This window comes from Pelmatolapia mariae, linkage group LG2, assembly GCF_036321145.2.
Source record: "Pelmatolapia mariae isolate MD_Pm_ZW linkage group LG2, Pm_UMD_F_2, whole genome shotgun sequence".
NCBI lineage: Eukaryota > Metazoa > Chordata > Actinopteri > Cichliformes > Cichlidae > Pelmatolapia > Pelmatolapia mariae.
The window spans coordinates 22,760,943-22,774,347 of record NC_086228.1 but is presented as its reverse complement, the minus strand read 5'-3'; the positions used below and the strand labels follow the sequence as shown (position 1 = coordinate 22,774,347).

At 39.3% G+C, this 13,405-nt stretch overlaps 1 protein-coding gene across 1 annotated transcript in view; it reads right to left on the bottom strand.

The window, feature by feature from the left end:
• The window catches only part of drp2 (dystrophin related protein 2), a 73,557-nt gene that overhangs the window by 10,897 nt on the left and 49,255 nt on the right, over positions 1 to 13,405 (bottom strand). The window contains exons 12-17 of the mRNA XM_063494842.2: positions 12,528 to 12,613; positions 10,577 to 10,734; positions 8,406 to 8,572; positions 6,558 to 6,669; positions 5,579 to 5,715; positions 4,294 to 4,359 (exon numbers count right to left, since the gene is read on the bottom strand). Of these exons, the coding sequence (XP_063350912.2) occupies positions 4,294 to 4,359; positions 5,579 to 5,715; positions 6,558 to 6,669; positions 8,406 to 8,572; positions 10,577 to 10,734; positions 12,528 to 12,613 (726 nt within the window). The remainder of the gene's footprint in view (positions 1 to 4,293; positions 4,360 to 5,578; positions 5,716 to 6,557; positions 6,670 to 8,405; positions 8,573 to 10,576; positions 10,735 to 12,527; positions 12,614 to 13,405) is intronic.

Sequence of the window (13,405 nt, the reverse complement as noted above, 5' to 3'; positions counted from 1 at the left end):
CAGTCAGGAACAGCAACAAAGGAGACAAGAAAGAGCAAAAAGAAATAGGAGACAGTATTGTTGAAGTTTCTTGCGCTTACATGTGTTTTAGCCTCATGAATTAATGTAAAAAATAAGAAATAAGAAATGTGAGCAAAGGGCCAAGGGCTGGAGAAGAGGGATACTACGGTTTAGAAAAATCTTATCTTACTTTCTTTTTTTAATGTAACAAGTTTTTTTTATTAAAGACCCCACTGCTTTCATCACAGCACTGGCGATGATGAAAGAAATAAAGTCCTCATATCAATGTTAACAGATTTTAACAGTTTAATAACTACTGAAAACTAGAAATAATCCTTATAGAAAGCGACAGACCTCATGTCTGTTGCACAGTATGTAAAAACGTGTTACAACCAGAGGGGAACTGAATGGCAATCCACGCCTCCACACACTCATACACAAGATATACACTACTATAGCAATCTTAATCTTATATTAACATTCATATTGTTATATTACTGTTCATATTGTTTATTGCACTTTCCAGTGCTATGAAATTGCATGAAATTGAATTGAGAGTGAGAGAGGAAGTGCGACAGGAGGAAGCAGATGCACTGTGTTTTTTACTGACTTTTCTAACATGAAACTTCAAGTACTCTTCCTCTCAGATGACTGTAGACTATGCGGCATGGATTGTGTTTTATCATTTTGCTTATTTTCAGAATTTTGTTTATTTCTAAACACGGAGAGTGTGCATTACTGCAATTGTAGTAGTGTTAGCCATGGGCAAATCTTCATCTGTAGTCCCTGGCCATGTTTTTAAGGTTGTCATTTGTGCTTAGAAACATATAATCATTTATGCCTAGAGATATATAATCAGCTGATAAAAGAGCGCACTCTTGTCTTGTTTTGCCGTGCAGTTGGTGGTCTTGTGTTCCAGCGGGGTTTGTGCCTAGATAAACCCAATCCACACACACACACACACACACACACACACACACACACACACACACACACACACACACACACACACACACACACACACACACACACACACACACACACAATATGCCATCATAAAGGAAAAATATTAGACAAACTGAACTGACAGAGATTATATCCAACAGCTTCACTCTTGATTATAAAAGCGATTAAAACTGAAAATTCAAAGAACTCAAATAAGAACAATTTCCCCCTTTTATCTTACATTAACTGACAGATAGAAAGGCAGCAAAAGTAAGTAAGGAAGTAAAAAAAAGGTAAGGGAGAATGAAATAAAGATCTCCTCTTGCTGCCAGAGTACAAATAAAATACCACCACCACAACAAAGCGTGTCTACTCTTATTATGATGGTGCTCAGATGATGCTGGAACATACGAGTGGGCTTACACAGTTCTCCTTTTTGTGAATAAATGTGCGACTGCCTATTCTCATTTAGAGCCATTTGCAATTCTTTATAATTCATTGCGTTCTCATTTGCCCATTCATTCATGCACAGTCCCAAACATATCAGAAGATTGCAGTGAATGCAGTGGCCTGAGCATTGAAACCACTGGCGTTGCTCGTCTTGCTGAAGACATCTGTATACGTGCATGGCATGAATTACCATGTATATCACTCACTGGTATATCACTCCCAACACACCTGCTTTATATATTATTTATTTAAACCTATATTAACGAACAGGTAGAAAGAGAGGAGAAGGAAGGGAGCAATCTTGTTGCTAATGTATGAATAAAATAGTCACCATTGCCATACATAAGTTCTGTCTACTTGTTTTTTTGATAGTTCTCAGTGGGAACATATGAGTCAGCTCACTGCTGTCTTTTTTCTTCTGTCTAACTGTAGTACCATCGATTTAGAAGCATTTATCATCCCTTATAATTCATTCATTTTTCCTTTTGCCCATTCACTCATGCACAGACAAAAACATAACAGGAGACCTTTAAAACAGTTTGGGGTTCATTTTTCTTGCTCAGATCCCATCAATATATGTGGATGGAAAAAGCTGGAAAATCAAATCACCAACCCCGCATTAGTATGTAATTCACCAGAGCTAACAAAGGGCTCGAGATGGCAAGTTGGGCAAAAACACCTCTCGGACTTGAACTCAGTAAAACTAAATTGTACAAAGCTATACAGCAATCAGTTTTTTAGTGCTTACCAATAAACCTACACTTAAAACGTTCATGTTACAACACTGAAAAACAACTGGTGTGTAATATTAAGTGGTTGATAAGATAATGATAACACCATAACAGCTTGACCCATTTGTGTGGATATAGAGTTAGACATATAAACATCTGTGTAAAGAATTGTATTCACTGTTGAACACATTTAGGAATAATTTGTAGAAAGGTTTTTGTTTTACTATTGCTAGTAATGAGTGTTGCACATGTATTGAAAGTGTTATGCAGCCTCTGTGCTCAAACCAAGCACCACAATGGGGATGAAAGGTGATTTAAGTGACTTTGAACGTGGTATGGTTGTTGATGCCAGATAGGCTGGTGTAAGTATTGCAGAAACTGCTGATATACTTGGATTTTCCCCACGCAACCATCTCTAGGGTTTAAAGAGAATGGTCTGAAAGTAAGAAAAATATCCAGTGAGTGGCAGCTCTCTGGGCAAAAATGCCTTGTTGATATCAGAGGTCACAGAAGAATGAATAGACCTCTTTGAGATGTTATAAAGACAGCAATAACTCTAAAGAACTGCTTGTTACAACCAAGGTATGCAGAAGAGCATATCTGAATGCACAACCATACTAGGTATTATCTTAGTACTGCTGACAATGAGTTCACTGTACTCAAATGACCTTCACAGCCACCAGATCTCAGTCATAGATCATCTTAGGGGTGTGGTAGAGCTGGTGACGTGTGATCCTATCATGTCAATATGGATCAAAATCTCTGAAGAATATTTCCTTGCTGAATATTTGCCACAAAATGATTAAGTAAGTATGGAGACAATGTGTGTTGTGTACTACTGAACCACATTATAGTGTCTCATAGTGATGAGACACCATTTATTAATTTGTATGATAAATCATTTAACTATTTTGGGACTCCATTGCTGCAAAATGGTCAAAGGTGAGGGGCCCAAAGTCATTATTTTATATGCAGAAAACAGACACCAGAAACATATATAGTTTATAGACATGCAAAATTATTATGGTACAATGAAACAATGTTTGCTTCTGAGAAAATGTTTCCAACTGTGCACATTTTTCTAAAATATTCTCAGGAGATTGAAAATTTGCAAATAAATGTGTCTTACTTTTACCAAATTAGATTGTTGTCTGAGGTACATGACCACTTTTCCCACTTTCTTTATTTGTTGGTTATTTCTGTGATAGTGGCAGCTACAATTACAGAATGAAACTACTTGACACCAATATGACTAAACAGCTTTTTTAGAAAATTGTAGCATGACTGAAAACAAATTATTGAATCCAAGATGAAAAAATAGAAAATATGTTAAAGAATAAGAGAAAAGGGTTTAAATACCTATAAAAAGCAGCAAAATAAACACGTGGGTGGGAGACAAAAGAAGAGAGAGATTGCAGATAACAAAAGGAAAAAAAGGGCAAAGAAGATACAGGAGGAAGGAAAAGGGAAGAGATAAAGGGGGTAAAGAGGACAATTGTGCTTGCTTTCTCTTTGGTGCATATTCCCTATGTTTTGGCAGTGTGTGAAGCAGTTGTGTGTAAGAGCCTAGGGGAAACAATACACAGTGGCACACTTACCAAAACACACACACATATACACGCACACACACACGTGCATGCACACTGCAGGCTCAATGGATGTGTGTCCATCTCTGCACTGTGGGCAGAGCTGCCAGGAGTGTGGGAGTCCAGTGGTGTGCCCTGTTTATATGCTGTCAAACAGACACTAAGCCACACCGACAGCTCCCAGGTGACCAATGGGCTCACTGCCCCAGTAAGTGACAAGCTGCTAGGCACGCTGAGCCCTGGTGACCTCTACACACACATACACACACACGTACACACAATGGTCACAAACTTCACTGTGTTTGTGTGGCGCATAAGAGTGAAGGAAACCGCTGGGTAATACAGCCTCTATCCTAGCTGGAGTACAGTGCACAACGCAGACAAATCAATACCTCAATTAGAGTGTGGCAAAGACTAAAGGGTGAGAGAACAGAAAGGGGAGAAGAAGAGGGAAAAGTGGGGTGGAGTGAATGTATGTAAGGGGGTGGGCGGGAAGGGGGTGGTTGATTTGGAGAATGGAAAACGGCAGGAGACTCTGTAGTAATGATTTGATAGATAGCACAGTGCAGAAAGCCACATACCTGCTGGCATAATGTTCAATCCTGCTGTGTGTGTCTGCATGGGGCAGCTTGGGCGAGGAGCACGGTCTGGGAACAAAAGGCGCCACCGTCAATACTTCACAGATGCAATTTTTAACTCTTTCAAAACATGAACGTGTGGCTGCAGAAAAGCAAACTGAAAAATTAGCGTTCTACTACTACTACTACTACTACCACTGCAACAAACCAAAGAGACTTCAGGAAAAACTTTATTAAGCGATGCACAAAGGGATTCTGACAGAGGTCAGGTGATTTTACGGAAAGAATGTGTGATGGTTTTGAAACCCATCATCTCTGGCTTGTGAGTGGGCTGCATAAGTAATGAGTTGATCAGAAGATTAGGAGCGAGGACATCTGTATAGTAAGCTCTTTTTAACAAAATGGCTTTATGCACTAAGAATCTTGAGTATGTGAAGGCACAGCATAATGTTGATCATAATGCTGCCCTAAATTGAGGGGTACAGAAAAAAAAGCCCCTCTTGACGGGTAATGAAAGCTGCTGCATTTATTCGTTGAATATATTTGATTACTAAATATGAAAGTCAAGCATTGTTTCCAATTATTTTTCCATTTTGTGCCCTAGGAAAATTTATGGATTAGTATGTTTTTATGTATTATAATTATATGCTGCTGCAAAATGACATTGCCGAGATGTAATCTACAACCAAAAGCACTTTATCATATAACTGAGATCTTAGCTGGAAAAAGGCAATTTAATGGTCTTCACTGGCTTGTCTTTGTCTGACGAGGGCAGGCTTAATGTCGCAAGGTCAGGACCATACCTTTTTAATAAGCCCCTATTATAACCATATACTGAATCTTTAGCTCTAGCTTATTGTTAGTTGGCAGGACAGAGATTCCTTTATCCTTATTTTTTGGACATTTATAAAATAATCATAAAAGATGACCATAAAAATGGGGCAAAACCTGGACCCATAATTGTGTAAATCATCCTGGGTACATCGTAGCCTGAAGCAATGCTTCACGATGATCTAATGGATGCTAGTCTCATTGCCTGTTTCCCACTTTAAATGAGACTCAGTCATGTGAACAGTGCTCCTGAGCCAGAATGAGATCACAGGACTAACATTATTTTAATCCCGAACACAGAGCTTTCTCTTTAACCCATCTGAGTGAGTCAGCATGATAATTAGCCTGCAACAGCAGGAGTATGTATGGGTGTAACAGTGAGTCAGTGAGGGACAGATGACAGGAGAGAGATGAGAGAGATGACTGTGTTCTGTGCGTGTTTATGTGCAGGACTCACGTCTCTGAGGTATCAGCTTCCAGCACTGACTGCACTGGCAGGTAACCTCTCTGCGGGTGCTTCGTGAAGTACTGCTTTGATCTGAACTTGTTCTTCAGAGTCTTGGCAAAGTCCCTCATCTTTTCTCCTGAGGTTGTCTGTAGTGTGATTTAGGTGCACATGGGGTAAGTGGGTAAAGTTGAGGTGATGGGTGGGAGACAATTTATACAACTTTAGTTTTCTTGGAAATGTTGCGTTCTCCAACATTACCTCATTTAAAATTTATCCAGTCTGCCTTGAACCTGGTTTGTTTTGACTTTACCAACTTTTTTCCACCCTGTGCTTTTTCATTCAGTTTCTACTGCTGTTCTCTGCCGATCCTTTATATTTTGTCTAAACTCTTGCCTCTTTTTTTCCCCTCTCTGATTCTCTTCCCTACTCTCTCAATCAGTGTAGAAATCTATGGGCGCCTGCCTGCCTAGCTGGTGGAAAAAAACTACAGCTAGCAAACATAAAATATTGTCCACTGAGAAAAAAACACATTGTACGGATGGCCCTTTGCCATATTTTGCAGCTTGGAATTGATTAAAGATTTAATCTGGCACCATCTCAGTACACTCCAGCACTCCAGCAACAGTGCAACAGCTACTCCTTTAGAATGAACTTGACTTTGGACACTGTACATGCACTCGTTTAAGACTTTGGTCTTATTGGAGTTTTGTGCTCCAAATACCACTTTATGTGCACCGTTCAAGCCAAAAGGATATTGCTGCTGAGTAGTACTCAGTCTCTGCATACTACAGATAACTATAAGGATATGTAACAGTATTATAGATAATAGAGTCCGTACAGTGGAAAGGTGCCTAATCCATGTCTGGCAGCAGAAATCAGGAGACAGGAGTACATTTTTTTCCTTTTCATTGGAGTACAGCTGGGCTCTATCCATCACTAGGAACTTGAATTTGTATTCTGTAAGAGCACTAGCTAATGTTTGTCTTACTGGTGTATAGTACTCCATGATGGGGTAGTGCAGCTTCTTTCCCTTGGTTGTGCGCCCGGTTAGAAAACATGTCTGGCAGATGTCCACATTGAACTGCTTCAGACTGCGATACCTGTCAAGATCAATATAAAAGAGAGGCTCAACTGATGTTTGCAAGAGAACCAGACAGAGTAGAGTGGCTCAGTGTGTGTAGTTGTGTTATCCTGCTGTTGGGACATAAATCTGTTTACACAGTCACACTGAGACCTTTTGGGGTTTTTTTCTTCAAAGTGACAAAAAAAAAAACGAGTGCAGAGAAAATAATGGTTTGTGTGTACAATCTTATCTAAATAAGATGAATGATGCATTAAAATTGCTTTCGGTTTTGTGCTTTGTGTATGAATGTGAAATAGTAACTGCTATTATTACATATAGATGTGCACATACATCACTTATATTCTTCACAACATTTGATGAAAATAAACAATATTAAATATGTCTGTGAAGGTTCTCAGTCATCCAGGTCATCGTAGTCAAAGGAGCTTGCAAAGAAAGGCGTCTGGACTTCTTTAAGTTGCTTGAAGACGTTTGGGGGGACTCTTTGGGGGGATACTCCCACTAGGTTTAAATCTGGGACTCCCCACCATTTGACCTTAGAACTGAAGAAGCTTCTCGGATGAGAGGTGAAACGTCTTCAAGCAACTTAAAGAAGTCCAGACGCCTTTCTTTGCAAGCTCCTTTGAAAACAATATTAAAACGCAGAGAGACTTCAAACGACATCCTGCATTATATAAATTTTTTGGGCCAGTTTTGTTCAGAAACCTTCAAGCGTGATGCTAATACTATAGTATGTGCAATAGAGTGTGCAGCTTTTCCTCATTATCTCTCATCATTTTTATTATAAACTCTATTTTCCAGCATTTCCATCAAGCCTTTTTCTGATTCTATATTATATGTAATAAACCCCACCAGAAAATACCAGTTGGCATCTTTAAAATGTATTAACTTTCTTCTCTTTTTATGTTTATAACCATTCACTTTGGTTCTATTGTTATACCTCTAACTGTTAACAAGCTGTAAGCACAGCTTAAAAACATCTATTTTTTTATTCCATTCATGCGTGTCAGTTTTTGTTTGTTTGTTTGTTTTCATGGACTTATAATTCTGTAATACACACAAGTTTAGAATTTGTAGGTAATAAAGTGCAAAAAGATCCTATGGTGATTATTTTAGATATATCAGAGGCACTGACCACATGCAGGCTGACAACAAACAAAGCAGAGTTAAATTCCCCAATCAGTTTATTTAACTAAACATATAGTTTGGTGTTAAGGTTTTTGGTGTCGGTGGTGCATGGTTGTTGCACAGGTTGTTGGGCAAGGATGCTAGAACCAACATATCCTATCAAATCAGGAACATCATGAAGAAACGGAAGCTGCACAGACAAAGACTGAAAGAGCACTTGGACACTCCCACTTCTCAGGTGCAGCCACTTCTCTGACAACCCACCCAGGCTGCTGCTGGAAGTAAACAGCGAGAAGCAGGAAGCGTAGACGGTGGGCCGTCACACAGTTTACTGCTTATATCCTTATGGGCAGCTGAAAAACAGCTCTGTCTAAATAATGTATATGGTGGTCGATATGATACGCTCTAGCAGAACCAGGTTCATTCTTGAGTCTTTGCTTTATGTTTTCTACTTATTATTTGGATTGTTGGTTGACTATTTGTCTCACAGAATACGCTGTATGTTTCTAATTGCTATGCTGCAATTGACTGATTGATTTTGATTTCATTTTAATTAGCCCATATCACTTCAGATCCATAGTTATCATTTTATGCAGTACATCTTTGCACATAACAAATGCCTACCTGAAGCCCTTTATGGGACATTGTTTGCAGACGTAGCATTTGGCCTGGTGCTTTGTTGACTCTGCAGCAGCCACTCGGTGGAGCACAGGCAGCCAAACCATGGACTGCGGCTCAAGGCTCATCCACTCCAGGAAGTGAGACACCTCAATAGCAGGTTTCCCTGGGGCCTGAAAAAGGAAGATTAGGGGAGGAAAGAAGTGCAGAAGACTGTAAACAATCCAAATATAGACCAGCAGCAAGTGAGATATGTAAAGTAATTAAAGAAGAAAGTATGTTTCCTTTGCTAACCTACTCGCACAAGGAGTATTGTTTTGCTGAAAATAAGGACTCAAAGAGAATAGAAAAGATAAGAGCGGAATAAAGAGCATGAAAGAAAAGGTAAACCGCTTTGAGATATCTTTCGCTATTATGCAACAACCTAAACAGTTATAGAGCCACACTAAAAGAGACATAAATTTAGTTTCTGTGTACACTGTATGCATGTTTGTGGGTTCTCTGTCTCTCCAGCAGATAGCTTGTTGGGAATTCCAGAAAGTGGGATAAAAAGGAAGTCAACCTAATAAAAGAATGACTCGCCAAGCGCTTAAAATCCATGATGTGCTAAATTCTCATTAAGTCTGCATCAGAGATGCATTAAGAGGTTGATTTCCCTGGGGCTCCCTCCACTGCTCACGCAGGGTAACATAATAAATGTGTGTGTGTATGTGCACTGATCACACAGACTGTGAGGTGTACAGAGGTGTAGAGTCTCCAGGGGATGAAGGAGCTTCTCTCTGTTAGTAGCCAGCTTTGCTCCATGTGGGAGGTCAAATAGCAGCCCCTTGCATACCGAACACCTGGAACTGGCGCTGACTATGCTGTGCATGCTGCTGCATCACAAAGAGGCACACAGCAGATGGGATGTTTTAAATATCAGCAGGGAAAATAGAGTGATAAACATCCAGTTATCCACGAGAACGCCTCACAATGTGGCAATTAAACAACTTCTACAATACATCACTTTTGGCAGGATATGAAAATTGTTACGGAAAGAGTTATTCCCATAAACTTTACACATAAAGTAACACCTTCAGCAAACACTTCTATTGTGTAGAAGCCTGTGTTTATATACGAAAAGTGATGCCCCACAAAGTGATCTACCTCACTTTCAAAGTCAAGTGGTGAACAGGCAAATGGGTCGCCCCCAAATTCACGTTAAGTTCATATTTTAGCTACAACTAAATGCCCTGGCATGGAGCAAGTGGAGAAAGGAACTGATTTTAATCAGCCGTAGCTGATACAGCAAGCATGGGCCAGAATAGAGCGTGTATAATTAGAACCTGCTTTGAAAATGAGGGAATTAAAAGGCCATCATTCAGGAAAAAAAACAAAAACTGTCCTCTTCCTAATAACTCAGTAATTACCTGAGGTCCCAAATTGAATGTCATGCCTTAAAGCTCTTGAAACCTACACCACATATGCAAATTCAGACAAATTTAGAACATGTAATAGACACACAGCATCTTCTCGTTACTTGATGTGCTAGTCACATCACGTATTGTCTAACCCTGACCCTGTAATAATGTGTTTGGTGTAGTTTCTGGCTTTTTTCGGCACAGCAGAATGATGTGTCTACTTACTATAGATGTGCACTGAGAATCTTTTTTCCTTTGTAGGAATTAAAAATGTCCTGATGTCAGTAAAACACAACTTTGCAAATCTGGCAGCTTCTGATGTGAGTCGTGACACTGTTTTATTTTTATATGTGGGTTTTTATGGAAATCATCCACCAGCAAATGTTTAATTTTGGCATTCATTTTTCTCTATTTGTAATGCCGCCTTGGTGTAGACAAATTCCATTCTGAATAATTAGAGGTCTTTAATTATTTTCCTGGAGATTAATAAGTGGTTTTAAAAAATAATTGCATTACAATTAAGTTTTCAAGGTGTCTTTCAAATTCCTCATGGTAGCAATTAAGGTATTGTTTCAAAAACTGAAACTAGCACTTATGTTACAGTGCGTGAATATCTTGAGGTATGAACAAAAAATTATCCACACAAAGGCCACAGCAGCAGGATTTGAATGTATTGACATCTCCTCCAACACATGTTTATGTATCAGCGAACTGTGCATGCTTTGTTGCTTTTCTCTGGATTTGCTTGAGCGTGCATGCATGCGAGCGTGTCCTCACCATGCGGAAGCAGCTACGGACACTTGGCTCCACATTGCTGCCCCCAAAAGCAGCAACTTCACCCAACTGACGGGGGATCTGAATGGCTTCGTGGAGCAGCAGGCTGAGGTGACGCTGGTCTGTTAAACCTCCTGGACCAGACACCTGACGGAATAAGTCTGCAAAATGTTTATTAATTAGAATTATTTAAACTGATTATACAGCAGCGCTGTCTCAAAATGTAAATTATGAATTAAATCTCAAATGAAAGCACATTACGGTAATTAAAAGAAATGCCATTTTTCATTTAAAATAAGAGCATACACGCTGAGCAATAAAACTTGGAATAGATGAAAAACTTTATTACCAATGGGCCTCACATTTCAGATATAAGGTTTCTAAACCAAGCACTGTGGAATAATGTTTACTTTCATGACATACAGAGAGAGACAGAATTGGTATTAGTGGCCTGGCTGGTCAGCTTGGAGATGAAAGACCTGCATAAGTAGAGTCCTGTCAGGGTTTTGAATGAGATCTTTACGAAGCTAGCTGAAAGTCAGCCTGTCGCTGAGGAGATGAATGCTGACAGGCATGCGAGGGTGCTGCACAATGCCAGTACAGGCGTTCCATGGATCCCTCTCTCTGTGTTCTTATTTAGTCCTCTTGCACATAACACCTGGGCAAGAGGACTAAATAAAGGCACATGTTAAACAGCCAGCACCATGTACACCCTTATAATAAGAACTCTGGTGTGTTGAAGTCAAAGTCAAACACTGAGCTGTTTAATTAAAAAAAGAGGGTTTTTTTTTTATTTATGGAGAATGCAGGATATTAAGTGTGCAGCTTGCAAATGTTACAAACTTTGTAGTAAAACTGGGTTTGCTGCATGGGACAAAGATGGCTGATGACAACACCCCATTAGCTTTTACAGATGAGGGGTAAAAACAATGAAAAAGTGTCCACTGCAGCCAGCGTCTGTACTTTTGATACTGTATTTCCTGACCTTTGATTTTTGTTTTTTACACTGATACAAATGTCAACAGATATAATCGAGGTACCATAAATTAAACATAACACTTAAGAGTGCTGAAAAAGTACAATAAAGTTGTATTTCTGTTACTAGAAGGTTGAGGACTCAGTAGTAATCACAAGTAGGATGCTTTCCAGAATTTATTTGTCAAGGTTGATGGAATTTTTATTTATTATTTATTTATATTTACTTTTATCTATCAATTATTTTGAAAATAGGAATTTAGTGACATATGGAGTTCTCAGTAAGAAAAATTATAGACTGGTTGAACCCCTTTAACCTAGAAGAGGGGGGCCTAACTCACCTCTGGGACCACTGAAGGAAAATCTGTTATCTTCCAGTCTTAGACCTGACACAGATGGTATGCCAGGCATAAATAATCTTGGCATAGGAGACTGTGAGCATTTTTTTTTCAAATCCTGTATCAACTACAAGCTGCTCCAGCTCCAACCATTGTTAGTTCAAATGCTCCCTCTCTATTTTACCAATACGTAAAGGTTAACTTGTAAACTGCAGTTGCAGCATCTATCTATCTATCTATCTATCTATCTATCTATAGATAGCGGGGATAAAACCACCAACCGTCTGATTAGCAGATGACCTGCACCACCTCCTGACCTGCACTAATAAAATATTAAAGCTTAATTTATGGTCAAAAAAGATGTAGAAAGATCCTAAGATCTTTCCTAATTGACCTGTGAAAAAATGAATGAGAGCCATGAGAGTGTGCATGAATGGTGTCTTTGGCAAGCAATCCTTTTAAGGCTCCTGATGTACTTTGTACAAGTAAAAATGCCTTCTCCATAATGGAGGCAGAGTCATTTCCTCCATTAGACTAAGTGGATGTCTTTATGTAATACCGCCAATCAGGCCTGTTTTGTTTTGGCTCATTGTTTGCAGTTGAGGAGATGCATTAGGCACATGAGCGAGCATCAGACTTACATTTGTACTTCTCTTGGACGTCTGCATTGCACAAGGTCACCAATCCCATCTTGAAGCTGAGAACTCGCATTTTGCCATTTCGAGCACTGCAGAAAGGAAAGCGAAGAAAAAAAAGTGTTCAAATGTGACAGTTTCTGAATGGTGAATAATCTCAAATCATGGCGCACTGGGTCATGATAATAAATTCATACGTTGCTTGAGCCCTGCTGGGAGGGACAAAGTGGGGAGGAATTACATGGGTCAAAAGAAGTGGAGTGTAGGTCAGTGCAGTAGTGTGAAATTGTATTAGAACATAATCAGAGTAACTAAAGGCACTACTGGGACTCGGTAAAGTATCGTGTCCATCGGTTTATGCCCAGAAGAGCAATAACAAGCTCATAACAACACAATGTCACTTAGAGACACGTGCATGCTTATAGCGTAAACACATTCATAAATCACACTCACATTCAGTGAGCCTCAAAAGTGCTTAATCAATTGCAAGTAGCAAGACAATCGACATGGACAATGGTGTGTCCACTTGTTTTCTCAGTTTGAAAATTTAAAAATAAAAATTGAATATAAGCTACCATACTTTGATCTGAGGGGCCAACACAACAACACTGTTCACAGCCGGAAAGAATTTAGTGCCGAGCTGAGCAGCATTGGCACATACCTAGCTTATCAAATTAACATTTGAAACGCTAAGTGAGAAATCAAGAACATCAAATTCATCGGAGATCTTCAGATCAATGATGTATGAAATTGAATCAAGGATGGAGTTCAATTCTCAAAAGTAAACACTGATGCTATAGATGTGCTAGAAACAGGGACAGGCACGAGACACAGTTTCTAATTCAGCAACGGGTCAAAATGCGAGGCAGAGAGAGTTTTTCAGG